The sequence below is a fragment of the Acomys minous genome (genome assembly GCF_964271855.1).
Source record: "Acomys minous genome assembly, chromosome: 10".
Lineage (NCBI taxonomy): Eukaryota > Metazoa > Chordata > Mammalia > Rodentia > Muridae > Acomys > Acomys minous.
In genome coordinates, this window is record NC_140491.1 from 35,597,949 (window position 1) to 35,622,465 (window position 24,517).

The window sequence follows — 24,517 nt, forward strand, 5'->3', positions numbered from 1 at the left end:
AAGTCACCACAGCATTATGTTCTTGAGGAGGAAAACTGAAAAACAAAAACAAAGATACTTCATGCACTCTTGGAGAGGACCAGAGGTCTATTTCGTGCACTCCAGTGGCTCACAATGACTGTTCATAACTTCAGTTGGCGGGGGTAGGGGCTGGGGGCAGGCAGGTCCAACACCTCTGACCTACAGTAGCACCTGCACTCACACACGCACACACCTAGCCACAGATAAACAGTGAATAAACTAAACTGAGGGCACAACTGCTCCAAGGTATGGTTGGGGGGGAGGTTTTTACTATAGAGAGGAGGGACAGTACAGCCAGAGGCATCTGGAAGAGAGGCAAAGCGTTAAAGGGACCATGGCCAGCAGACTGGACCGGGCCAGGAGAGGAGAGAGATAAGGACATCAAGGGAGGAAGATGGAGAGAGGGGGCCAAGGGAGGAAGACAGAAGAGGGTGCACAGCTGAAATGTCAGGGCTACGGCGGGATGAGAAGCCTGGGGTGGGAAAGCCCACAAGCTGGGGACGTAGGACAGGGGAAGGCGTGAGAAGAACTGAGAAGAATGGAAGGTGGTTGTGGTACCAGAGGCCGCTGTGCTTTGGTACGCTAACAGGCACCATGGTTGTGGTACCGGAGGCCGGCTGTGCTTTGGTACGCTAACAGGCACCATAGTTGTGGTACCAGAGGCCGGCTGTGCTTTGGTACGCTAACAGGCACCACAGTTAGCCATTTGTCCCCAGTTTCTTTTGGACCTGACATACAATAAATTAATTAAAAGTAATACAGTAAAACCTTTAAAAAAAAAAGATGATTTTTTTCAAATGTGCGTTGGTGCTTCACCTGCATGCATGTCTGTGTGTGTGAGGATGCCAGGTCTCTGTGAAATGGAGTCACAGATGGTTGTGAGTTGCCGTGTGGTTGCTGGGAATTGAACCTGGTACTCTGGAAGAGCAGCCAATGCTCTTAACTGCTGAGCCACCATCTCTCCATCCCATAAAATCTTTAAAAATACTCAGATTTATTTCTTTTATGAGTGTGTTTTGTCTGCATGTATGTATATACACCATGTGTGGAGGTCAGAAGAGGTCATCAGATCCCCTAGAACTGCAGTCAAGAATGGTTATAAAAGATCATATCTGTGCAGGAAACCGAACTTAGGTCCTCTGGAAGCAACAAGTGTTTTTAACCACTGGGCCATCTCTCTGGCTCCAATAAAATGAAATGAGAATTGGCAGGGGAGAGCGGCGGAGCCCCCGGCATGCGGCTGGAGAGCCCTGGGGGGTGGGGGTGCGGGTGCTCAGCAGTTCAATCACTGGCTGCTCTTCCAGAGGATCCAGGCCCACATGGCAGCTCATAACTGTCTGTAATTCCAGTTCTAGAGGATCCAACACTATCACACATACATACACGCAAAACACCAATGCACATTAAATAAAAATAAAATAGTGAGCATTGGGGAGGTGGAGAATGTGTCAGGGCTAACACCACCAATTTAAAAAAAGAAGAATGCCCTCTATAGGTCATATATTTGAAAGCTTAGTCACCAGAGAGTGGAACTGTTTGAAAGGATTAGAAGGACTAGGGGGCGTGCCCTTATTGGAGGAGGTGTGTCACGTGGGGCGTGCCCTTGTCTCTTTCTGCCTATGGACCAGGATATAACTCTCTCCACTGCTGCACTGCCAGGCCGTCATGTTCCTCACCATAAAACTATAAGCAAGCCCCTAATTAAATGTTCTGTCTGTTTATTTGTTTGTGGAGACAGGGTTCCTCTGTGTAGCCCTGGCTATCCTGGACTCGCTTTGTAGACCAGGCTAGTGGCCTTTACCTCAGAGATTTGCCTGCCTCTGCCTCCCTGAGCGATAGGATTACAAGTGGGCACCACTCCACCTGCTTAAATGCTTTCTTTTATGAGAATTTCCTTGGTTGTGTTGTTTCTTCACAGCAATAGAGCACTGGCTTAAGACTGTGGGTTGAATAAGAATGGCTACCAGAGGTGATTACTTTTAACTTTTCTTCCCTCCCCGCCCCCTGTTTGCTTTTTCGAGATAGGGTTTCTCTGTGTTAGCCTAGACTGTCCTGGACTCACTTTGTAGGCCAGGCTGGCCTCAAACTCACAGTGATCCTGCCTGCCTCTGCCTCCCATTAAAGCCACCACGCCCAGCTCAATTTTAACTTTTCTAAAATATAAGCATGGGGGTGGGCAGATGTGGAAGGCTTTTTGTTGTTGTTTGAGACTGGGCCTCATGGATCCCAAGCTGGCTTCAAACTCTGCTACAAAACTGAAAATTACTTTGAACTTCCGGTCTGTTTGCCCTCATCTCCTGAGTGTTGGTATTATGCAATATACATTTAAAAATTATTTTTGAGCTGGGCTTGGATGGCACACTCCTTTAATTCCAGAACTCAGGAAGCAGAGGCAGACAGATCTCTGTAAGTTAGGGGGCCAGCCTTGTCTACAGTGGGAGTTCCACGTCAGCCCGGGCTACACAGAGAGACCCTGTGTCAAAAGCAATATATACTTTTGAAAAAATTTCATACAAATATATATTTACATCGAACTTATTCCACACCTTCTCACACTTGGTTTTATGAGGGGTTCAGACTGAGCCCAGAGCTTCATGAACCCTAGGCAAGCACTCTGTCAACGGTCACACCACCATCTCAGCAGAGACACAGAGGGCTCAACCAGTACTTAGTATTGGGCTCATACATATGCGGTGGGTGTCACTGTTGGTCAAGGACAACTCTGTGGAGCTGGTCCTCTCCTTCCACCTTCCCAGGACTGAAATCCGCTCAGGAGGCCTTTACCCCTCAGTCATCCTTCTGGCCCCCAACAGAGAGGTGTTTTTTGTTTTGTTCTGGTTTGGTTTGGGTTTTTAAAGTTAATTTTCATTGAGTGATGGTAGCATGTTCCTTTAAACCCAGCCTGTGGGAGACTGAGGCAGGAGGATCTGCGTGAGTTTGAGGTCAATCTACTGTGCGAGCGTTCATACGCAGTGAACCATCATTCCAGCCTCACAGAGCGCTGAAACAACAACAACAACAAGTTTGAGTGTGATTTATACTGCTATGTGAGCTGATAAATAAAATTCAAAATATCAGATATGTTTCCTATTGAATTTGTAAAAATCGGGGGGGTGTTCATTTGTTTTGTTTTTTAAAACAGGGTTTCTCTGTGTAGCCCTGGCTGTCCTGGACTCCCTTTGTAGAGCAGGCTGGCCTCAAATTCAGTGATCTGCCTGCCTCTGGCCCCAGAGTGCTGGGATTGCAGGAACGCGCCACTGAGCCTGGCAAGAGTGTGGCTTTAAAAGCCTAGAAAGACAGTAGACCAATAAATACCTAAACCTTGGGTTCAGCTTTAGAGTAAAATAAGAAATTTCTATGAGCAACAATTTTGGTAACATTTGATCAAATTTTAATTTAGATTATAATTAGACTACGAAATTTGTTAATTCCATTCCCCTCCTCACGCCCCGTTTTGTGAGACAGTCTCACTATGTACTTCTGCCTGTCTGGAATTTACTCTGTAGACCAGGCTGCCTTGACCTCAGAGATCTGCCTGCCTCTGCCTCTTGAGTGCTAGGATTGAAGGTAAGCACCAACACGCCTAGTGAATTTAACTTTTCTTAGCCTTAAGAGTAACAGCTGGCCGAGTGTGGTGGTGCCCGCCTTTAATCCCAGCACTCGAGAGGCAGGTGGATGACTGTTGAGTTCCAGGCAAGCTTGGTCTATAAAATGAATCTAGGACAGCCAAGGCTGCACAGAGAAACCCTGCCTTGGGAAACAACAACAACAAAAAACAAAAACAGCTGTCAGCTGGGCATGGTGGCATGCCTTTAATCCTAGCACACAGGGAGGCAGAGGCAGGCGAATTGCTATGCGTTCAAGGACAGCTTGGTCTACAAAGCGAGTCCGGGACAGCCAAGGTTACACAGAGAAACCCTGTCTGCGGGGGATGGGGTGGGGTTGAGGGGAGAGTAACAGCTGTCACCAGGTTGCATAGTTCTGCTCCACAGTCAGTTCAGGTGTGTTCTCAACCTGTCCACACAGGCAGCTTCCATTTCCTTAGCTGCCAGCACACGCAGCTAAGAGCCAGCCCCTGGCCACCCAGCCAATGCACCTCCTTCCTTTTAGACTCCCTTTTAATTGAGATGGGTCTCACAAGCAGATCCAAGGACTGTAGGCTCTACAGCTATGTGGGCTAGACTGTCTCCAGGAAGTGGCAAAGGCTTTGTCTTTGTCTGACATTGGCTACATTCTTGCATCTCAGATGTCACATGGGGCGGCCCTTGGTAGGGCTCCTAGCCCTGCCACTTACTAATTATGCCTGCGTAATATACTTTACTTCTCTGTTCAGTTCCTCATCTACAAATAGACTGCTGTGAAAATTAATGAGACAATATGTATAAATGTACAACTGAAGCCGGGCGTGTGGCACACACCTTTAATTCCAGCACTCAGGAGGCAGAGGCAGGTGGATCTCTGTGAGTTCGAGGCCAGCCTGGTCTACAAAGTGAGTCTAGGACAGCCAAGGCTACACAGAGAACCCCTGTCTTGAAAAACAAAAACAAAACAAACAAACAAAAATGTACAATTGGCTTATATAAAAGGCCCAGCACAGTAGGGACACAATAAATGTTAACTGCAATTAAAGGTGATAGCTCATATGTCATTGCATAGTCACTGTACTAGTTAGGCAGCTTTTGGCAACGTTTGTTTATTTTTATTTTTATTGAGACAATCTTTCTATGCACTCTTGGCTGTCCTGGAACTCACTGTGTAGACCAGGCTAGCTTCTAACTCAGATATCCTCCTGCTTCTGCCTCCTGAGTGCTGGCATTAAAGGCATGCACCGCCATGCCTGGCCTTGTTATTTTGTTTGTTTGTTCGTTCGTTTTGAGATCATGGTTCACTTTGTAACTCAGGCTAGTCCTAGGCTCACAGCAATCCTCCTGCCTCAACTTCCCACTATACTCAGCTTGGACAAGGTCTCTTAGGGGTTTTGTTTATTTGTTTATTTGTTTGAGGCAGTCTTACTATGGCCTTGGCTGGCTGGGAACTCAGAGATCTCCATCTTCAAGTACTGGTACTAAAGACATTCACCACCATGCCTCGCTTTCTCTGAAGCCTGGTTATGGTTAACCCAGGTATGGTTAACAGCATCCCACTACACACAGCCAATGTCAGGGTCCTCCTCCAGGGCCGAGCAGGACTGAGACTTACATAAAACCACAACTGATCAAAACGCAAGGTTCTTGAGCCCAGTGCTACGTGATGCATCTATATCCCAACTCCCAGACCTAAGGCTCAAGGACCACCAAGCCAGGGAGGACGGGAAGATTGGAGCATGCAGAGCAATGGGAAGTGGGATGCGAAATTTTGTTTCCTAGAAATGTCACAGAAGCCACCCCCATGAAGTCTCACCAACATGGCTGCCTAAACATGAACCACACCCTACGGAAGGAGCAAGGCTCACAAGACCTCAACCCTAAATAAAGAACTACAGGCAACCATGGAATGCTGCTAGTGGGAGAGACAGCCTTCCCTAACTGTCTGTTCAACACCAAATGGCTGGCTCTGAAAGCCTATGCGTAACAAGTAACAGCACAGGCTGAGCAGGTAGTATTTTTATACTTAGGGAAAAAAGATGTAACGACTAAAGAAAAAGAGGCCATGAATTTGAGAGAAGGTGGTACGTAGAAAGGGCTAGAAGAAAGAAAGGGAGGAAATGATGTAATTATATTCTAATCTAAAAGAAAAAAGGTAGTCCAGGACATCTGGGGGTGGGGTGGGGGAGAGTCTTTAAAAAGCAGTGATGGTGCATGCCTTTAATCTCAGCAATCCGGAGGCAGAGGCAGGTGGATCTCTCTGAGTTCAAAGCCAGCCTGGTCTATGGAGTAGGTTCCAGAACAACCAGGGGTACACAGAGAAACCCTGCCTCAAAAAAAAAAAAAAAAAAAAAAAGACCCAGGTAGAAGGAGGACCAAATAGGTTAATGCATATTTCACATTGTATTTCACAATGCAAGGACAGCATTATGACAACTTGCTAGGCAGTGCAGATTTGTAAGACAGATATGAGGTGCCCTGGGTCAGCTTCTAGAGAAGATCTAAACCAAATGTAACAGCAGAGGCCACCAGCACCGCTGTTCCCGAGTGTGACTGAAGCAGCAGAGGCCAGCTGCGGAGCCAGGAGGGCTAGAGAAACAAGGCCTGGTACATGGAGTGCCCAACTGCCGGTGGGCGCTGCTCCCACTCTGTGGCTTTTCTGCTTGATTTATGGAGGCTATGGACACCTTATGCCACGCCAGGCTCTTGGGAGCTGAGTGTGGTACACAGAATATACAGATATAATATGGATTTGACGAGCCTAGAGGTGTGCTGAGCTCCAATTTAGAAGCGAGCTAAGTTCAAGCTCCTCGGTGCTACATTCCCCGAATAAACTGCTTCCCTTCTGTGGGTTCAGGTTCTTTGCTTATGAAATGATGGGTGGACTGTCCCCTGGGCTCCCTCAATTTGGAAGACTTGAGGCTCCAAGCTCTGGACTACCATTTGCCATCTATGGGATCTCTGGCTAGCTCCTCTGTGTTCTCATTTGTGAACTAGTAACACGTCACAAGCGCTCAGGCTGGCCGTGCTGGTTCAGTGGTTCTGAGTGGCATCTATCAGGGAGCTAGCATTAGACTCCGAGGGCTTCTTTCCTGCCTCCCGCCTTAATGCTCTTGGGTAAGCTTCCTTCCCTTCTATCAGACTGTGAAGTCCTTAAAGGTAGAGTCAGGGCCCTATTTCTTCTTGGTGCAGCCAGCATCCACACCTAGGGCTAGGCAGAGCAGGCCTTCAGCGAATGCTTTCAAACTGAAGATGAGGCGCGCGTGTGGAGAACCATAAGCCAGGGTGAGAGCACAAAGATCCCATGCCATGAGGACCTGTCTGTCTCCAATCTGCTGTAGTGCGAAGCTGGCGCAGGCACATCTGCAGCCAACTGCAGGCCTGGGCTCTGTTACACCCTCACAATGGTATGTGCGCCACCTCAGGCCATGGGAGCACCAGAACACACCCTCCTTTCTACTGCCAACATCCTGCTTTTGTTTGATGCAAGCAGCTCTCTAGCCAGGCAAGGGAACAGGCAGGGAAACAAGTGTGGGCATGCAGGAGACAGCCACACCAGCCTGCTGGGGAACACACCTGGCTGGAGAGCGGCCTCACGGATGCACATGTCATGGGTCATGGAATGCTTCGGAAGCTCAGCATGGCGAGCAGCTGACAGCACCTGGCTATAGGTCCCTTAAGCTCCGTTTTGGCCAAAGAACACAACAGGACTGTTGGGGCACAGGAGAGTTTAAAGTGCTAGCTTAGGTACTAACAACATCTGCTGATAGTTGTCCAACATGCAAGGGATGGAACTGGGGTCTGAATCTTTGTGTGCTTGGCTAGGCAGTGTATCTCAGTGATGCAGAATGTCTTTTTGGAGGGGTGGGGTTCATGACAGGGTTTCTCTTTGTCACTCTGGCTGTCCTGGACTCCTTTATAGACCAGGCTGGCCTCAGACCCACAGGGATCCACCTGCCTCTGCCTCCCTAGTGCTGGGATTAAAGGTGTGTGCCACCACACCCAGCAGCATTGGCATTTTTTTTTTTTTTTAAAAGAGGGAACTTCCAGCTCCGGGTTCTTGTCTCCAATGAGGAGACTGGAACCATGACAGCTCCCGTGTGAATTTTAACCCTTTATGATGCTTCTCCTTTGCCCACATAGTTAATGAACTTGGAACCATTCACTGTTCATTCACTCACCCAGTGTTCTGCTCTCCGGTAGCAAGGTCTGCTAAAGAATCCAAAGTAGAAATAAGGCCCCAATCAAAAAATGCCCCACCTCAGATTCTCAAAAGCCACATTTCCTACCAGCTTTCCATTTTTGAAAGCTTTAAGAGAAAGCCCAAATCTGCTCTAACTGCAGACCCCAGGGCCAGGGCTCAGGTGCGTTCCTCTGTCTCCTGGGGACCCAGAGTGTATAGAGCTAAAACCTCAGAGACGCACAGAGGAAGCCACATACAGAAGCTAAGGACAGCTCACACCGGCAGCTAACACACTGCAGGTGGCCCGGGGAGTAAGAAAGTGAGAGCTCGGTCACTTCACTTAGCCCTGGATCTGCAGAGAACACATCAGCTGAGATTTCACGTGTAATTGCCACCTTTCACAGCAGCCAGTTACTTAAAGACTCTCGGGGAGCTATGGAAGTTACAACAGAGCTGGGTGTGGTGGCACACACCTGTGATCCCAGCACTCTTGGAGGCAGAGGCAGGTAGACCTCTGCGAGTTTGAGGCCAGTTTGATCTACAAAGCAAGTCCAGGACAGCCAAGGCTACACAGAGAAACCCTGTCTTGAAAAACAACAACAACAGCCGGGCGTGGTGGCACACGCCTTTAATTCCAGCACTAGGCAGAGGCAGGCGGATCTCTGTGAGTTCGAGGCCAGCCTGGTCTACAAAGTTAGTTTAGGACAGCCAGGGCTACACAGAGAAACCCTGTCTTTTTTTTTTTTTTTTTTTTTTTGGTTTTTTGAGACAGGGTTTCTCTGTGTATCCCTGGCTGTCCTGGACTCACTTTGTAGACCAGGCTGGCCTTGAACTCACAGTGATCCGCCTGCCTCTGCCTCCTGAGTGCTAGGATTAAAGGCGTGCGCCACCACGCCTGGCTGAGAAACCCTGTCTTGAAAAACCAAAAAACAAACAAACAAACAAACAACAACAACAACAAAAAACTCAAAGCAAACAACCAAACCAAACCACCCACCCACCCACCCAAGTGTAATGGCCCATGTGATGCTCGCAGCAGGTGCCCAGGAAAAGTTGGTGTCCTTCCTTCTCCAAGTTGGGAGCAGCAAGGGCAAGTGGAGCCAGACCTCTTCTTCCCATGCCCAGGGAATGTGGGTCTGCTTCTCACCTAGAGCTAAGCAGGCTTCTCAGGAGAAAAAGAAGGTCCTAAAATGCATTTTCTGTAGAGCCCTGGCCATCAGGACCTTTACTGTGCATTATATGTAAGGACCAACAGGTAAGGGAAGTGTTGAGAGGAGCCACGGGATACAGGCTTCACCTTCACACACATGCAAATTCCTCAGACCAGGGTTTACTCCCCAACCACACTGCAGAGCCACCATTTCAGTGGATTTACGCACATTAAAGCATTAAAACAAGTAACTCCTGAGTCCTGGGGAAGGCTCGGTTGAGAGGCAGCTGTGGCTGCTACTGTTAGCTTCCGTGTCACCTGAGAGTTCCACGAAGCAGGGGGGCCAATTGTCCTCCAGGGCTCACAAGGGCAGCTCTGACAGGGACCTGGAGACTCGGATCCACCACCACACAGCCCTCTGTTGCGTCTTCCTGCAGACTATGGATTGAAATGGTCTGCCAAACACTGTAATTCTTGTGGAGTATGCTGCTACGCTGTTTTTTTTTTTTTTTTAGACAAAAGTAGAGCTGTACCAAGCTGCTTCTGCTCAGCAATAAAGAGTACACTGATGCGGCTCTGGTCAAAGCCAGAGTCTGGCAGGGGCTGGCAGTTCATGGAGTCTGTGCCGCTCACCAGGGGGTGTTTCCTCTGCCAAGGGGGGGGGGCGGAGTACAGGTTCCTATACCTCTGAGAGTAGCCAAACAAGTTACAGTTGGCAACCACTCACCTGATCGCAGCACTTCGTTTTCAGGTAGTCTAAGAAGGCTGAAGGAGGCTGCCAAAGGCGACTGCTAACTTGAGTAGTTTTCTTTTTAAACACGGCTTGCTTTATAACGCAGATGTGTTTTTTTTCCCTTTGTTTTTGTTTTTAAAGAAATAATATATACGGCTGGAGAGATGGTTCAAAGGTTTAAGAGCACCGGCTGCTGTTCCGAAGGTCCCGAGTTCAATTCCCAGCAACCACATGGTGGCTTTACAACCACCTGTAATGAGATCTGGTGCCTTCTTGTGTGTGGGCAGAATACTATATAAATAATAAATAAATCTTTAAAAAAAAAAAAAAGAATGAATGTATAAACCAAGCTCATTAAACCCATCTTGGACATTAAGGGAAATTTTATAAAAGAGAATTCCTCTAAAGACAGGAAGCACACGTCACTATCAACTGGGGAACATAATTCAGTGACAAGCCCGGTACAGTGGTGCACACCTGTAATCCCAGCACTCAGGGGAGGCAGAGACAGGCAGATGTCTGTGAGTTCAAGGCCAGCCTGGCCTACACAGTGAGTCCAAGACACAAGGCTACACGGAGAAACCTTTCTGATGAGCGTGTGCCACCTGGCTTCACCAGCACTGGACAGAGAGACCACCCTCTGAGGTAGCTGTTCTGTAAGCTCCAATTTGAGCTGGTTCCTCACTTGGGAGGACCTAAGGTTGCGCCGTGCCACTCACACCTGGGGCAGGCAGGGAAGACGAGTGAGGCACAGAAATGACATCCTTCACTCCCCTCTTTCCCCATCACATGGTCACGCCTGATCATGTCCCATGGAATCTGGTTGCGTCACCACCTTTTTTGCAACCACAGCCCTAGAACTCTTACGGACTTTACTCCTCCAGAGGCCCGAGGGTCAAGGACTTAACTTGTTTGACGGAGTCCAGGGAGCTTAATCCCTGCATTCTGTGTCGGAACAAACAGGCCTCCGGAAGGGAGGGACAGACACTTGGTCACAGAGGAGCACATGACGAGGGAGGAGGCTGATGGGCCGCAGCTTTATGACCAGGTAGTGATTTAGCCTGGAAGCTTGGAAAGCGGGAGTCCAGGCGGTCCCTCCCCTGGGACACAAAGGCCCGTGGGGCGGCGTGCTGGCTATCCCTTCAGCAGCAGCTTCAGGAATGTGGCCTCTCATTTGGGAGAGGGCAGAGGGGTCTACTGCGAGTCAGTGCCCTTTTGATTCCAGCTGGGCAAACAGAGCCTGGGGAATGGAGGTGAGGTCATCAGGTTTCCCAGAGAGGCCGCCCTGGAACAAGACAAAGGGCTCTTGGACCTGGGAGGCCCTGGGGACCTGGCTCTCGAAAGTCCATTACCTGCTCTGGCGGCAGCTCCAGAGAAGTGTCATGACCACAAAGATTAAAAGGGGCACACCCGCTCCTGGACGATAAAGGAGCAGCCCCTCCCCCACCCGGGATGCCTTTCCAGGATCCCAGGATGTAGAGGAACAAGAAGGGTCTGAACAAGAGGCCACTCGAACACCTGGTGTTCCACCTGGCATTTGGATCCCCTATGGTAAAACCTACCTCCTAAACTCAAGACCAACGGCCTTCCACAATGTGGGGGGTGGGGGGGTGGGGGGCCTTCAGTAACCCTGGCAAACCATCCCTTCCCTGTTCTGACAGGGAAGGAGGGAAGCAAAGCCGAGAACAGGTATGGGAGGGAGAGGTGGACAGAAGGAGCTGCAGTGTCTGCCCCGAAGGACAAGAAACACCAAAACCAAAACAAGCCAGCTAAGGGGACCGTGGGGCGGCGGTTGAGAGTGGTAGCTCTGTGGGTGAAGCGGGGCTACGTAATCTGTGTCGGCTTGATAGATGAAAGTTATGATAAAGTGCCTAGCAGGATGGCTGCTGTAGTCAGTATCCAAGGCCAGTCCCCCTCTCGGCCACTGTGCTCCCCACCACTCTACAAGGGCCCGACCACTTCACTGAAACCTCCTGGTAGCTGCTGTTCTGGCAAGGGACGCAACCGATTACTATCCTAGTGGTGAGGTCTGGCCACCAAGTTGGGGTGGAGAGAAAAATTTAGGCAGGACTGCTGGTGAAGGGGAGGCAGCCCTCCAAAAAACAGGTTTCTCCCAAAGAATAAAAACAAGCCCCACCCCAGGCAGGAATGGCTCCTTTCAGGAGGGACCCAGAGGGCCAGAAACCCCCCTGGGGAGTTTCTCTTGAAGGTGGGGTGGAGCAGAGAGCAAAGACAGACAGGTCGGAGGAAGAAAGTTTCCACACCTCCCCATGAAAGGCTCACAGAGAACCCCTACAGTTGTGCAGGTCTGGGGGCTGAGAAACCCCTCAAGGCTGGGGCAAATGTGCTTGCCATTAAGAGAACACGTATACAGTGCCTACTGTGTACCAGGCTCCCCACGCCCAGGCCTTGCCAGCTTTCAGTTTGGCAAAACCTGCCCATCCTGCTTGTTGGGACAAATTCCTGGGCAGGCAGCACGGCCTGTAGGTAAGGCATGTGAAGGTTACAGAATGGCACCCCATTTGTGCTTTCCCCAGAAGGAGCAACACCAAGATGGGTCTTGTTAGGGAGGGGAACCAGGGCTCCCCAGGAACTTCCTTCACCTCCCCGGACATCGGAGCGCCCCTTTCCAGGCCGCTGCTGCTCTGGTATAAGCCCTTCTTTTGGAAAAACCAGGAATAATAAGTGAGATCAGAGGAGAACAAGGAAGAATAAGAATGCCTTCCCCTCAGGACCAGGGGCCAGGAGAGGGGATGAGGAAGAAGACCCGGGAGACCAACTCACCTAAAGGGGTCTCTGGAGGTGAAGTAAGCCGGGACAGACAAGTAACTCCCCATCTTCTTCCCTCACCAGAGAAACGGGCTCAGCTGCAAACCCGTCTGGGAGTGCCTCAGGCTGGCTGCAGACGGCCACCATGACAGGCGGGGTTCCGGCACCTTTGGTTGGAGCCGGCCGCCCGGTGCTCACCTCTGCCTCCGGAGCAGCAGGAGAGAGGGGACTCCAGGCCCCTGGCTCCCTGGCAGATTCCCGCAGGGGCACATGGCTGGTGCGTCTCCTCCCCAGTTTTTGGGAGCTCCGTGGCCCTCTCGGGGCTCCGGGAGAAGCACCTCTCTTTAGAGGCTAGAGACACACAGGCATTCTGGGGAAGGGGCCGGTGACTAGCTAAAAATGGGATGCTGCTGTCAAGTTAGTCCCGTCCTTCGGTCCCACCCACCCCGAATGAGGGAGGGAGGAAGAGGAGGGGCTCGGGCAGAAACGAAGTGTGTGGTTGGAGCAGCTGTTAGGAAACAGACCTCGCAGCAAGGGGTGGAGCCAGGGAGGGAGCGAGGCTGCAGGCAAATGCGGTAGACAATAACGAGCTGGCCGAGCGGCGTCCACCGCACAGCGCAGGGAAGGACAGCACAGGAGGGCCAACACATCCCAAGGTCACGGGCCCGAAGAGCTGCCTAAAAGACGTTAACTCTACCGAGAGGTGAAAAGCACCGAATGTCAGCTTAGGCAGAGCTACACCCACAGGAGGGGAGGGCACACCAGCTTGGGAGGCCTGCTCTCTGGGCTGGTCTCTTTCTCTCCTGATGTTGGGACTTTCATCCATTTACTTCTGCCTAGTCTGGGGACAGACTCAAGAAGCTGGCCACTTCCACTCTGGGGCAAAGCTGTACTGTGGACAAGGACACAAGGCCCAGAATATGGGTCTCTGTGTGACTCCGTCCTCGGAGACGGAAATATCCCCACTTTATACTCTAGGAAAGTGAAGTGCCAGAGAGTAGAGACTCACTGATGGCCAAAAGCTAATCGCTGTTGATGCTGGGATGCCCTGCTTCCCTCTGTGTCCTTTCACTCATTCTTGTAAGCAAGCCACTGATCCCACCCAGCAGGCAGTGGTGTTTCTCTCACTGCGTCTGTACAAGTTAGATTGTATTGTCAACTTGACACAATTTAGAGGCACCTGAGAAAGGGAAATCTCAACCGAAGAACTGCCTCAACCAGACTGGTCTGTGAGGAGTTGTCCGGAAGTGGGAGGGCTCAGCAGGAGTCTGGGCTATATAAGAAAGGTAGGCCAGCTGGGCGGTGGTGGCGCACGCCTTTAATCCCAGCACTTGGGAGGCAGAGGCAAGAGGATCGCTGTGAGTTCGAGGCCAGCCTGGTCTACAAAACGAGTCTAGGAATAGTCAAGGCTACACAGAGAAATCCTGTCTCAAAAAACAAGAAAGAAAGAAAGAAAGAAAGAAAGAAAGAAAGAAAGAAAGGTAGGCCCACAGTAGGTGGGAGGTCATGTCTCTTTTGTTGCCGCTGTTGGGCTTGTTTGTTTGATTTTGGGTGTTTTGTTTTGTGATAGAATTAGTTCCTCTGTGTAGCCTTGGCTGTCCTGGAACTCACTCTGTGTAGACCAGGCTGTGCTGGTATTTAGGAGATCCACCTGCTTCTGCCTCCCAAGTGCTGGGATTAAAGGTGAGCACCACCATCACCCAAGCAAGACCCTGCCTTAAAAAGAAAAGAAGAAAAGAAGAAGCTGGCAGAAAAGCAAGAGCAGGCAGTAAGCAGCCTTCTTGCATGGCTTCTCCTCTAGGTCCCTGCCCTGACTTCTCTCAGCCTTTCCTTCCCAAGTTGTTTTTGGTCATGGTGTTTATCACAGCAACAGAAAGGAAACATAGGCTAGCGTCCTATGGTAGCCATGCTGCTTAAACTGAGAAGTGGGAGGAGAGAGTTGATCTGAGGTCCTAGGCGAATGACAGACCTGGGTATCTGGAATGGGAGCACACCGAAGAGCCCCAGCTGTGGGCCTGGCCAAACCAGAGCCTGCAGAAGGAGCTCTCCTCTCCCGCAGTCTACATGCCTCTCCTGGAGGAGACTGGGACCACCCAGACCTTGATGGAGCGGGGGGCTGCAGGACGGGCTCTTTCCTACCAGCTATACACACCTCCCCACCAGCAAAAGCTGTAAGTCACCCAGGAGCTGCTATTTGTCACTTTAAAGTGTGACAGTTAAGTCCACAACAAAAGTGATTCCCTGGTGCCGGGCGTGGTGATGCACGCCTTTGATCCCAGCACTTGGGAGGCAGAGGCGGGATGATCTCTGAGTTCGAGGCCAGCCTGGTCTACAAAGAGTTCCAGGACAGCCAAGGCTACACAGAGACACACTGTCGGGAAAAAAACAAAACCAAACAACCAACCAAACCCCCAAGACCACAAAAGTGATCCCTGGGTTACAAGGGGATGCCTTCTCATTTCTCCAGTTGGGTTCAGTGTGGTAAGAGACCTAGGTCTGTCTCCTGACTGAGCGTTCGCCGAGCATGTAGTATGCCCCCAGATCCTGTGCTCAGTACTCACCAAACACTCATCATTTTTAAACTGCCTTTGTACAGCATACATGTTATACCCACTGAGCAAACGACAAAACCAAGGTTCTGAGGGGGTTGTTGACAGCTTGAAGACAAGCATCTTATCAACAGTGAGGGTGGTTTTCAACCTCAGTAAGAAAGCTTCTATTGCCTGGGTCAGAGCACTTTCTGTAAAAGGTTAGAGACAAATATTTTAGGTTCTATAGCTCACACCACGGCATCTTCAGTAAAATGGAAATAAATAGATGCAGCTATGTTTCAATAAAACTTTATTTGTGGACACTAATATAATTTCCCTTTCTTTCTTTCTTTCTTTCTTTCTTTCTTTCTTTCTTTCTTTCTTTCTTCCCCTCCTGCCCCCCTCCCCAAGACAGGATTTCTCTGTGTAGCCCTGAACTCTCTTTGTAGACCAGGCTGGCCTTGAACTCACAATGATCTGCCTACCTCTGTCTCCTAAGTACTGGGATTAAAGGTGTGCGCCACCACGCCCGACCTGACACTGATGTAATTTTCATGTGTCATGAAATAGCCTGGCCTTTTGGGTTGTTTACCCCCTCAGCCATGTAAAAGTGTAAAGATCAAAGGCAGTACAGAAACATGGTTTTAAAAAATGGCTTTGAAGCTGGGTGTGGTGTCCTAGCAGAGGCAAGTGAGTCTCTGGGAGTTTGAAGCCAGACCGGTTGACCTAGAGAGTTCCAGGCCAGCCAGGCTATACAGTGAGGCCCTGTCTCCAAAATAAAAGAAAATACAACGCTGCGGCATGTGGACTGGATGCTGAAACCTGGCATGTCTATCTGCCGCTGCAGACAACGTTCCAGTTCCCGAAGCAGAAGAGAAGTGAGCACTGCGTAGGCCCTGACTCACCTCAACTGCCTGCAACTCTGGGGTGTGAATGACATTTAGCTCCCACTGTTTGGTAGTGCCATAGCCCCCCCCTTTTTTTTTTTTTACAGAGGAAGGAACTGAGGTACAGAGAGGTCAAACTGCTTACCCGAAGTCATCATCTCACTGAACAAGCAGGAGAAGAAGCCAGGATTTGAACCTTAGCTAGACGTGCTCTACCGTGCTGCACTGGGGAGTGCAGCCTGGGCCCAGGGCCAGCCTGTCTAGGTTAGAATGCAACAATGCGCTGCCCTTAAGCCCTTGGCACTGAGTCTGGAACACATTAAGGGTTGATAGATGTTAGCTGTTAATATCATTAAGACTACCGTTCAACTTCTGCGCTCCCTATGTGGCCTTTAGAAAGCCCCTGCCTGTCTGGGCTTTGGGATAGGTTTCTAAATAGCTTCCAGCTTCAACGTTTCTCATTTCTACGAGGTGCTGGTGGGCTCCTTGTTTTCCTTGGGTCTCAAGTTGAGGCTGAATCTCTTGAGCCAGCCTTGAAGGAATCAGGGCCTTGGCTGCGGGCCACGAAAGAGCCACAGGGGAGTGAGATGGAGTGGACCAGAGGTAGCACGCAGGACACTGAGAGAGGACTGCCACAGGCCCGCTGGCTGGGGGCTCTTTTTCTCCTAGCCACAGAGCCCGAGGTACTATGCTCCCTGTCATTCTTTCAGGCAAGGGGCGGGGGTGTGTGTGTGGCTATTTAAATCTGGAACTAGCGTCTAATTGCATCCTTTCATTTCCATCTGATGAACGGAGCGTGGATGGAAGAAAATGCAAGGCCCAGAGGCCAGGGCCAGGGCGCCCCTGAGCTTAACTCCTTTTGACGGTTCACACAGCTCTGCTGCTCCAGTGGCTGCGGGCTGCAGTGAGTCGGTGTCTAGGAATGCAGGCAGGAGGCTGCGGGCTTTCTCTTCCCACTCTCCTTACAAAGGATTTGGTCGGTGGATGAGGGGTGGGGAACTAATAAGAGGATTTCTCGGTGCCGTGTGCATGCCTCCCCCCTGGAAACACAGCAACCTTCTCCCCATGTTTTGAGCTGAAGCGGAAGCCCCTCCCAGGTGGAATCTATCTGACCCCCATAAATCTGGCTTTCAGGAGGTGCCTTTAAAGGACTGATCACCAGGTATAGGGAACCGGCGGCTAGGCTGGCTACTCAGGCGGTGTGATTCCTTCACGCCAACTTCAAAGGGTCCAAGCCACCCACAACCAGGAGCTAAACTGTCGCACCGGAGGATACACTTTCCCCTTTTATTCAGGAAAGAGAGCTGCGCTGACAGGTCCAATGAGGGAAAGGATTCAACAGTCACACATGTCCAAGGCAACCGCAGGGACCCGGGACTGGCAATCACAGCTGGGATAAAGGAGCAAGATGGCGCTAATCTCCTGTACATTTCACATGTTTGAAAGAACTGCCCAGAACCAGATGAGATTCCAAGGTGTCTGCATTTGAGAAAGGTTGGAGAACAGCTTTCAGAGATGACAACCCCAAGAGTTCATCCTTGCGAGCTGTGGTTAATGAATCAATCACCCCATCCTCTGCCTGGACAAAGTTCTAGACAAATGATCTGGAAGCACAGGGACCTGTGTTTGCTGCACTACGCCCTCTGTTGGTGAGGAGGACTCTGCACAGGGAAAGGCTGCAGCTTGCTGTCAGCCCTGAGCCTTTCATCCCAGCACTTGGGAGGCAAAGATAGGCAGATCTCTGTGAGTTCAAGGCCAGCCTGGTCTATGAAGCAAAGTTCCAGGACAGCCAAGGCTGTTATACAGAGAAACTTTATCTCACAACAAAAACACAAAAACAAAACTAAAAACCTGCTGGGGACTACTTGAGCAGCTGAACAAATACTCTACCACTGACTTATATACTTGTAGCTCTCTTTCTCCTTTTTAAAGAAAATTTTAAAATCTGAAACAGGATCTCACAGTGTAGGCAGGCTGGCCTTGAGCTAGTGAATGCCTCAGCCTCCCGAGTAGATATAACTACAGGTGTGCACTATCATGGCTGTTTGGGGACCTGCTCTGAGTCCTTGCTGTTAAGCATAGCCATCCCTACCAAAAGACAATCTATCTCTGGTCTCTGTTCCTCCCCTCTCCAGCTCACTTTCTAAACTTTGGAAACACCTAGAACAGTTAGAGGATACCTGGATAGTTTTATGTCAACTTGACGCAAGCTAAAGTTATCTGAGGAAGGAACCTCAATTTAAAAAAAAAATGCTTCCATGGGCTGGAGAGATGGCTCAGTGGTTAAGAGCACTGGCTGCCCTTCCAAAGGTCCTGAGTTCAATTTCTGACAACCACATGGATAGCTCACAACCATCCATATGAGATCTGGTGCCCTCTTCTGGCACACAGGTGTACATGCAGGTAGAAGACTGTATAAATAAATCTTATGGACTGCCTTCTAAGCAGTCATGGTAGCACATGACTTTAATCCCAGCACTCCTGAAGCAGAGGCAGGTGAATCTCTGAATTCAAGGCCAGCCTGGTGTATGGAGTGAGTTCCAAGACAGCTTGGGCTACACAAAGAAAGAGAAACTCAGTTCAAAAAAGCCAAAACCAAAACAAACCAACCACACAGCAACAAGTCTCCATATAAATGGGCTCTAGGCAAGCCTTTGGGGTATTTTCTTAATTAGTGATTGATGGGTGAGGGCCCAGCCCATTGTGGGTGGGGCCCTCCTGGGGCTGGTGGTCCTGGGTTGTATAGAAAAGTAGGTGAGCAAACCATGGGAAGCAGGCCAGTAAGCAGCACCCCTCCACACCTCTGCAGCAGCTCCTGCCTCCAGGCTCCAGCCCTGTGTGAGTTCTTGTCCTGGTTTCCTTCAGTGTAAGCCAAATAAACCCTTTCCTCCCTGTCTGCTTTTTGGTCTTTTTTATTTATTTATTTATTTATTTTTTGGTTTTTCGAGACAGGGTTTCTCTGTGTAGCCTTGGCTGTCCTGGACTCACTTTGTAGACCAGGCTGGCCTCGAACTCACAGCGATCCGCCTGCCTCCGCCTCCCGAGTGCTGGGATTAAAGGCGTGCACCACCACGCCCGGCTGCTTTTTGGTCTTGGTGTCTCATCACAGCAACAGAAACGGCAACTAGGACACCAGAGGGCTCCCTGACATGCTTGTCCTTGTCCCCTTCACCTTTGAAGTAGTGCAACAAGAAGCAGGGACAAGGGAGCATGTGTTCTCTGCCATTTGCAAACTGCTTCACCTTCTTAGAATTCCTTAACACAAGTCCCTCACACTCCTCCATGCGCCCCGGTGCTGTCAAGGACACCAGACCAGGATCTGAGGCTGTCGCTTTACCTACCCCACCAGATAGGCTGCTTTGACCATGTCCTGCCCTGGCCACATCTGGCTTCCCTGAGTTGCCCCCAAACCTCTGCTTCCACAGCCTCCTAGGCCTGCATCTGACATTGTGCCTGTCTTCTCTCGCCCAACTATAATGGACCAGTCCTCTTGTAGGGCTTCCTCGACATGTCCCCAAGACCATCACACACAGACAGAGTTCTGTGTCCACGCATGTCCACTGCCATATCAAACTATCTGAGGGTAGGGAGGTGCTAGGTGACCAGGTGCTGGCACCACACAAGCCCAGCCATGTGCTCAGTAGATAAGCAGGGCTCTAGACTCGCACTGTGAGTGCCTAGACCATCCTAGAGGAGGGAGGATGGCTAACACTTACCTAGAAAGTATGCTCACTTCCCACAGGATTTGAGTCCCTCACACATGGTAGGGCAGGGCAAGCCAGCTCAGAGACGTCAGGCAATCCATCCAAGTTTACACTGGTGGGAAGTACAGGACTGAGGGCAACGCAGTGTTTGCCAATCTGAAATCTCAAGGCCTTTCCTCTAGACAAACCCATCAAAGGGCTTGGGGTCCTGCCTCTGCAACACAGGGCTGCGCCGACAGATGTACTGAGGTCTTGGGTCCTGCCATCTGGTTTGGTTTCCCATGTTTGTGCTGTGAGGATAAACTGAAAGAGTATCTAGTTCCTGGGAAGTCCATGAGAGAACTGCATGACCAGTGAGTCCCTGAGAGCGAGAAGTGTCAACTTCCTACACAGCCTACGCCATCAGCTCCTTCCCGGTGCTCACTGCCCACCCTGCCCGTCATCTGCCTGGGACTTGTGTGCAGCACTTTCCTTTTTCACTATCAGACCCTCATGGCCAGCCAGGCCACTCTGGGTATCAGCACCACTCTCCCTCCAGTTTCTCTAGTTACCAGCAGTGGCTCCATCACTGTGCGTGCTTTCCCATTGCCCCCTTTCAGTGTTTTAGAATGATTTTTTCCCACACTAATGATTTGGACACATCCCGTAACTGGGTGGTGCTATTGTACATTTTTGGTTTCCTATTTGCCATTCCTAATTTCGACTTGGCTTCTACCCAGGTGTTCTCTTCTCTTCCCGTGACGGATGGTTAATGTGATGCCTTAGTCAGGGCTGGTGGGACGATGGCTTGAGTCCAGGAGCTCACAGTCAGCCAGGACAGCAAAACTGTGGAATGGCGGCACTCCATCACCTCCCTGAAAATGACTCCAGGAGTGGTGGGTATTTAGTTTTCAGACCAGAAAACACTTACGGAGATCCAAGAGCCAGGCACAGAGGTAAACTTGGTATGCATGCACATCCTCTCATTGAATTTCTCATTGTAAGAGTTGCTACCTCTTTGTTTGTTTGTTTCTCTGTGTAGCTCTGGCTGTCCTGGAACTCACCATGTAAACTAGCCTGGCCTAGAACTCAGCAATCCACCTGTCCCTGCCTCCTAAGCGGAGGGATTTGAGGCAAGCGCCAACATTGTCCTGCTTGCCACCTCCTTTTTACATATGAAGAAATGAAGGTTTTTCTCCAGTTGAGAAGGTTGTTCAGTCTCATGAAAAAGAACCGGGAGGGATTTAACTTGAGTATCTGAGCTCCAGGTGCGACACACTGGCACTGCTGCAAACAGCTCTTCTGTACTTATTATTATTATTGACAGGGTCTCTCTGTGTAGCCCTGGCTGTCCTGGAATCACTCTGTAGAACAAACTCAGCGATCCATCTCCTCTGCCTCCTGAGAGCTAGGGTTAAGGTATGTGCCAACTCCATTCCTGCCTAGTGGTTCTGAAAACACTCAAGTCGGAAAACTTTACTCTTTCCCAGGCACTTCTCTGTTTGAGTTCATCTTCCTGTCACACTAGCCCTAGAATTGGACAGAAACCACCATCACCCCCTCACTGCAAATGAGGATGTACAGATAGAAGGTTCATTTTACTCTGAAGTTGCTTGGTCACTGTCAGGGTCAGGGTTGCTTAAGCCCTGACTTTTACTGGGACTTTCACCTTGCTGATGCTGTTATTTCTCATTTGAAAGTCCTAGGTGGCCATCTTCCTCTTTTTTCAATGACACTGAATGGAAGATGGGTTTAGAAGACAGGGCCATTCTGTGCGAGTGTGAGCTGCAGCTGTAACAGCTTTTTTAGTACGTACGAGGTCCTGGGCTCCATTTCACACATGCTCAGACTCATGCAGACTTCAAAACCAGTACAAGAGTCAGTCACTGAGGGGGTGGGGTCGAGGACCTCTGATTCAGTCACATGTGCTTCAGAGCACTGTCAGGAAGGCTGAGGCAGAGTGACAGAGACTCAGAAGAAAATGGCCTGGGAGCCTGGAGCTGTTTTGGGAATGGTGAGGAATGGGGGAAAAAAAGAAAATTTGTTACCAGGTGGGGTGACACATGCCTTGCACCCCAGCACTGGCACTCAGCATGCGGAGGCAGAGGCAGGAGGATGTCTTTGAGTTCGAGGACAGCCTGATCTACAGAGCAAGTTCCAGGACAGCTAGGGCTAAACCCTGTCTCAAATCCCCACCCCGACCACCAAAAATTTGTTAGCACCTCTCAAAGCACTACCCAGAGAGAAAAGGGCTGTTCTAGCCTTTGATGGGGGAGAAAGACAGGAAAACAGCACAGTGGACTGTATAGCAGCAAAAGGCACACTGGGGCTTTGACTGCTCATTGCTGCATTATACACAGAGGTCTTTTTTGGTTGGTGTTTCTATGTTTTTTCGAAACAGGGTCTCTGTGTAGCCCTGGCTGTCTTGGAACTCAATCTGTAGACCAGGCTGGCCTCGAACTCAGAGATCTGCCTGCCTCTGCTTCCTGAGTGCTGGGATTAAAAGTGTGCACAACTACCACTCGACTACAGACAGAGATCTTATTCCATTGTTCATCTCAGAAGAAACGCTCTTGGCCAGGGGAATACTGCACAGTAGGGACGATGCGGGTGCATACGAGAAGGACTTCATTCAAGCTCTGTGAAACGTCATTCCACAAACTCACCATTCACCTAGCAAACACCCTGAGACTGCTCCATTCTAGGCTGCTTGCTACGCCATGGAGCACAGAGGTAGATTAGATATGGTTCCACCCTTGGAAAACTACACTTGAAGACTGCAGCTGGGTGTGCAAACAGATACCGGCAGGGCTGCAACTCATAACAAGGAGAGTGAGAAAAAGCCTCCTCTGATTGGTGGGGATGGCATGGGGTGGGGTTCCTCCAGAGGAGGTGCGGTATCAGTTGACGCAGCAGGCTGATTGCCAGGCCGACAAGAGGCCTTCTAGCTTGAAGGGCCAGCATAACCCTGAGCGTATCCATTAGCTACAGTGTAGCCCACACGTTGTCAGCAGTGACCACAACGGAAGGGGGACGGGAGGAGTGCTAGATCACTACAGACCAGCCCTGCAACTGAGCCACTAAAGACGCAGCGGAGGGTCATTTATCAGAAGCATTTAAGCAAGCAGACGCTCCCAACAGCTAGGACACAAAGTCTGAGACACCGAGGAGAATGCTTATTTTCAGGTGCTGGCTTTGCTTACACTAAGTTTGTTTGCCACCCACTGTTCACCACCAGTAGATAATGCCTTTGTCCCGAGGCCACATCTCTATGGACCTGTTCACTCTATTTTTTTCTTTTCTAAGATTTATTTATTTACTACACATATAGTGCTCTGCCTACATGTATGCCTGCACATCAGAAGAGGACACCAGATCTCATTATAGATGGTTGTGAGCCATCATGTGGTTGCTGGGAATTGAACTCAGGACCTTTGAAAGAGCAGCCAGTGCTCTTAACCGCTGAGCCATCTCTCTAGTCCCCAGGACATGCTCACTTTAATGGCTAAAATTTACCTGTATGGTTGTGAGCACTTAGAATCAGGTGGTGGCCCCTGTAGATTATCAGGCATTGTCATCTTGTGATGTCAATGCTAGGAAATTCAGGGTGTGGAGTGTGGCTTGCCTTCTACCCATGGGGTCTTGGATAGATCCCCAGTACCAAAACCAAAAACACCACAAAGAGCAGAGCTGGAAAGATGGTTCATGGTTGAGACCACTTGTGGCTCTTGCAGTGAACGTGGGGTTGATTCCCAGCACACATCCAGTCACTCCAGTTCTGGGAGGTTTAATGCCCTCTCTAGCCTCTGCAGGCCCTAGAGGTGCACATGATGCAGACATGCATGCAAGCAACATATTTAGCTATAACCCCTGGAACGGGAGCTATGGGCAGTTGTGGGTGCTGAGAACCAAACCCAGATCTTTTCTGCAAGAACCACAAGTGATTGTAGCCACTGTGCCATCTCTCCCACCTCTACTTTAAAAAAAAAAAAATTAACAACAAAAAGGTTCAGAAAACAATAGCAAAAAAACGTTTGACATTCAGTGTCAAATGGTTTATTCATACGGACATTCTTCTCTGACTGCACCAAGAGGAAGAAATCCTTTTGCCATACCAACAAATCTCTGAGGCGATGCCAGCAGAGCCTTAAAAGACCTGAGATCCCTCCCTGGTTACCAACAGCTCTCCCTGTGATCTCAGTCAAGCCTTTAAACCTCTCTACACCTCAGTTTCTTCTTTGATAAAAGGATTAGGGCGGGGAAACAATTCCATACCCATGAGGTCAGTGCTAAAAGAAGCAGTGGTCCTGAGAGGAAGGTGGGCTGGCTAACCACCGCAGCCCTGTCTATGGCTGCCATCTTGGTGTGTGACCCTAATCTGGGCCTGGGGTTTGGCCCTTAGGTCAGAGAGGTGCACACATGCTTTGGTGGTTTAGCAGGTTCGCTATCCACCGAGGCTGACAACTGAAGTCAGCGCGCCCAAATGTCCTGCACAGCTAGGACTTCCAGACCTACACTGGGCAGCCTAGTGCTCACATGTAGAGCCTGGCCATTTGGGATGCTCAGACAGAAAGAGCAACTGACTCAAGCCCAAGAATTTAAAACCAGCCTGAGTGACACAGTGAGGCCCTCCTTATCTTAAATCCCTGGGTGGGTGGCTAATTTGGGCACCAGAAGGCTGCTTCTGTGTGTCTGGGCTTAAAGGGAACAAACCACCACAGAGATCTCTGCTGTCCTGGACTCACTATGTAGACCAAGCTGGCCTCGAACTCACAAAGATTCACCTGCCTCTGCCTCCCAAGTGCTGAGATTAAAGGCGTGCACCACCACATCCAGCTGGGAGTATTTTCTTGATTAATGACTGATGTGGGTATTGCCACTTCTGGGCTGGTGGTTTTGGGTTATATAAGAAAGCAAGCTCAAGTCGGTGGTAGCTCATGACTTGAATCCCAGTACCTGGGAGGCAGAGTCAGGCG

General features: G+C 50.0%; 1 protein-coding gene across 2 annotated transcripts in view; it reads right to left on the reverse strand.

The window, feature by feature from the left end:
- LIMK2 (LIM domain kinase 2) overlaps window positions 1-24,517 on the reverse strand; it is a 74,528-nt gene that overhangs the window by 20,542 nt on the left and 29,469 nt on the right. The window contains exon 1 of one of the 2 annotated variants that reach the window (XM_084799275.1): window positions 12,456-12,889. The exons of the other annotated variant lie outside the window; for it this stretch is intronic. Coding sequence (XP_084655401.1) covers window positions 12,456-12,508 — 53 coding nt within the window. The 5' untranslated portion in view covers window positions 12,509-12,889. Of the gene's footprint in view, window positions 1-12,455; window positions 12,890-24,517 lie in introns of those variants that run through there. 2 annotated transcript variants of the gene reach the window in all.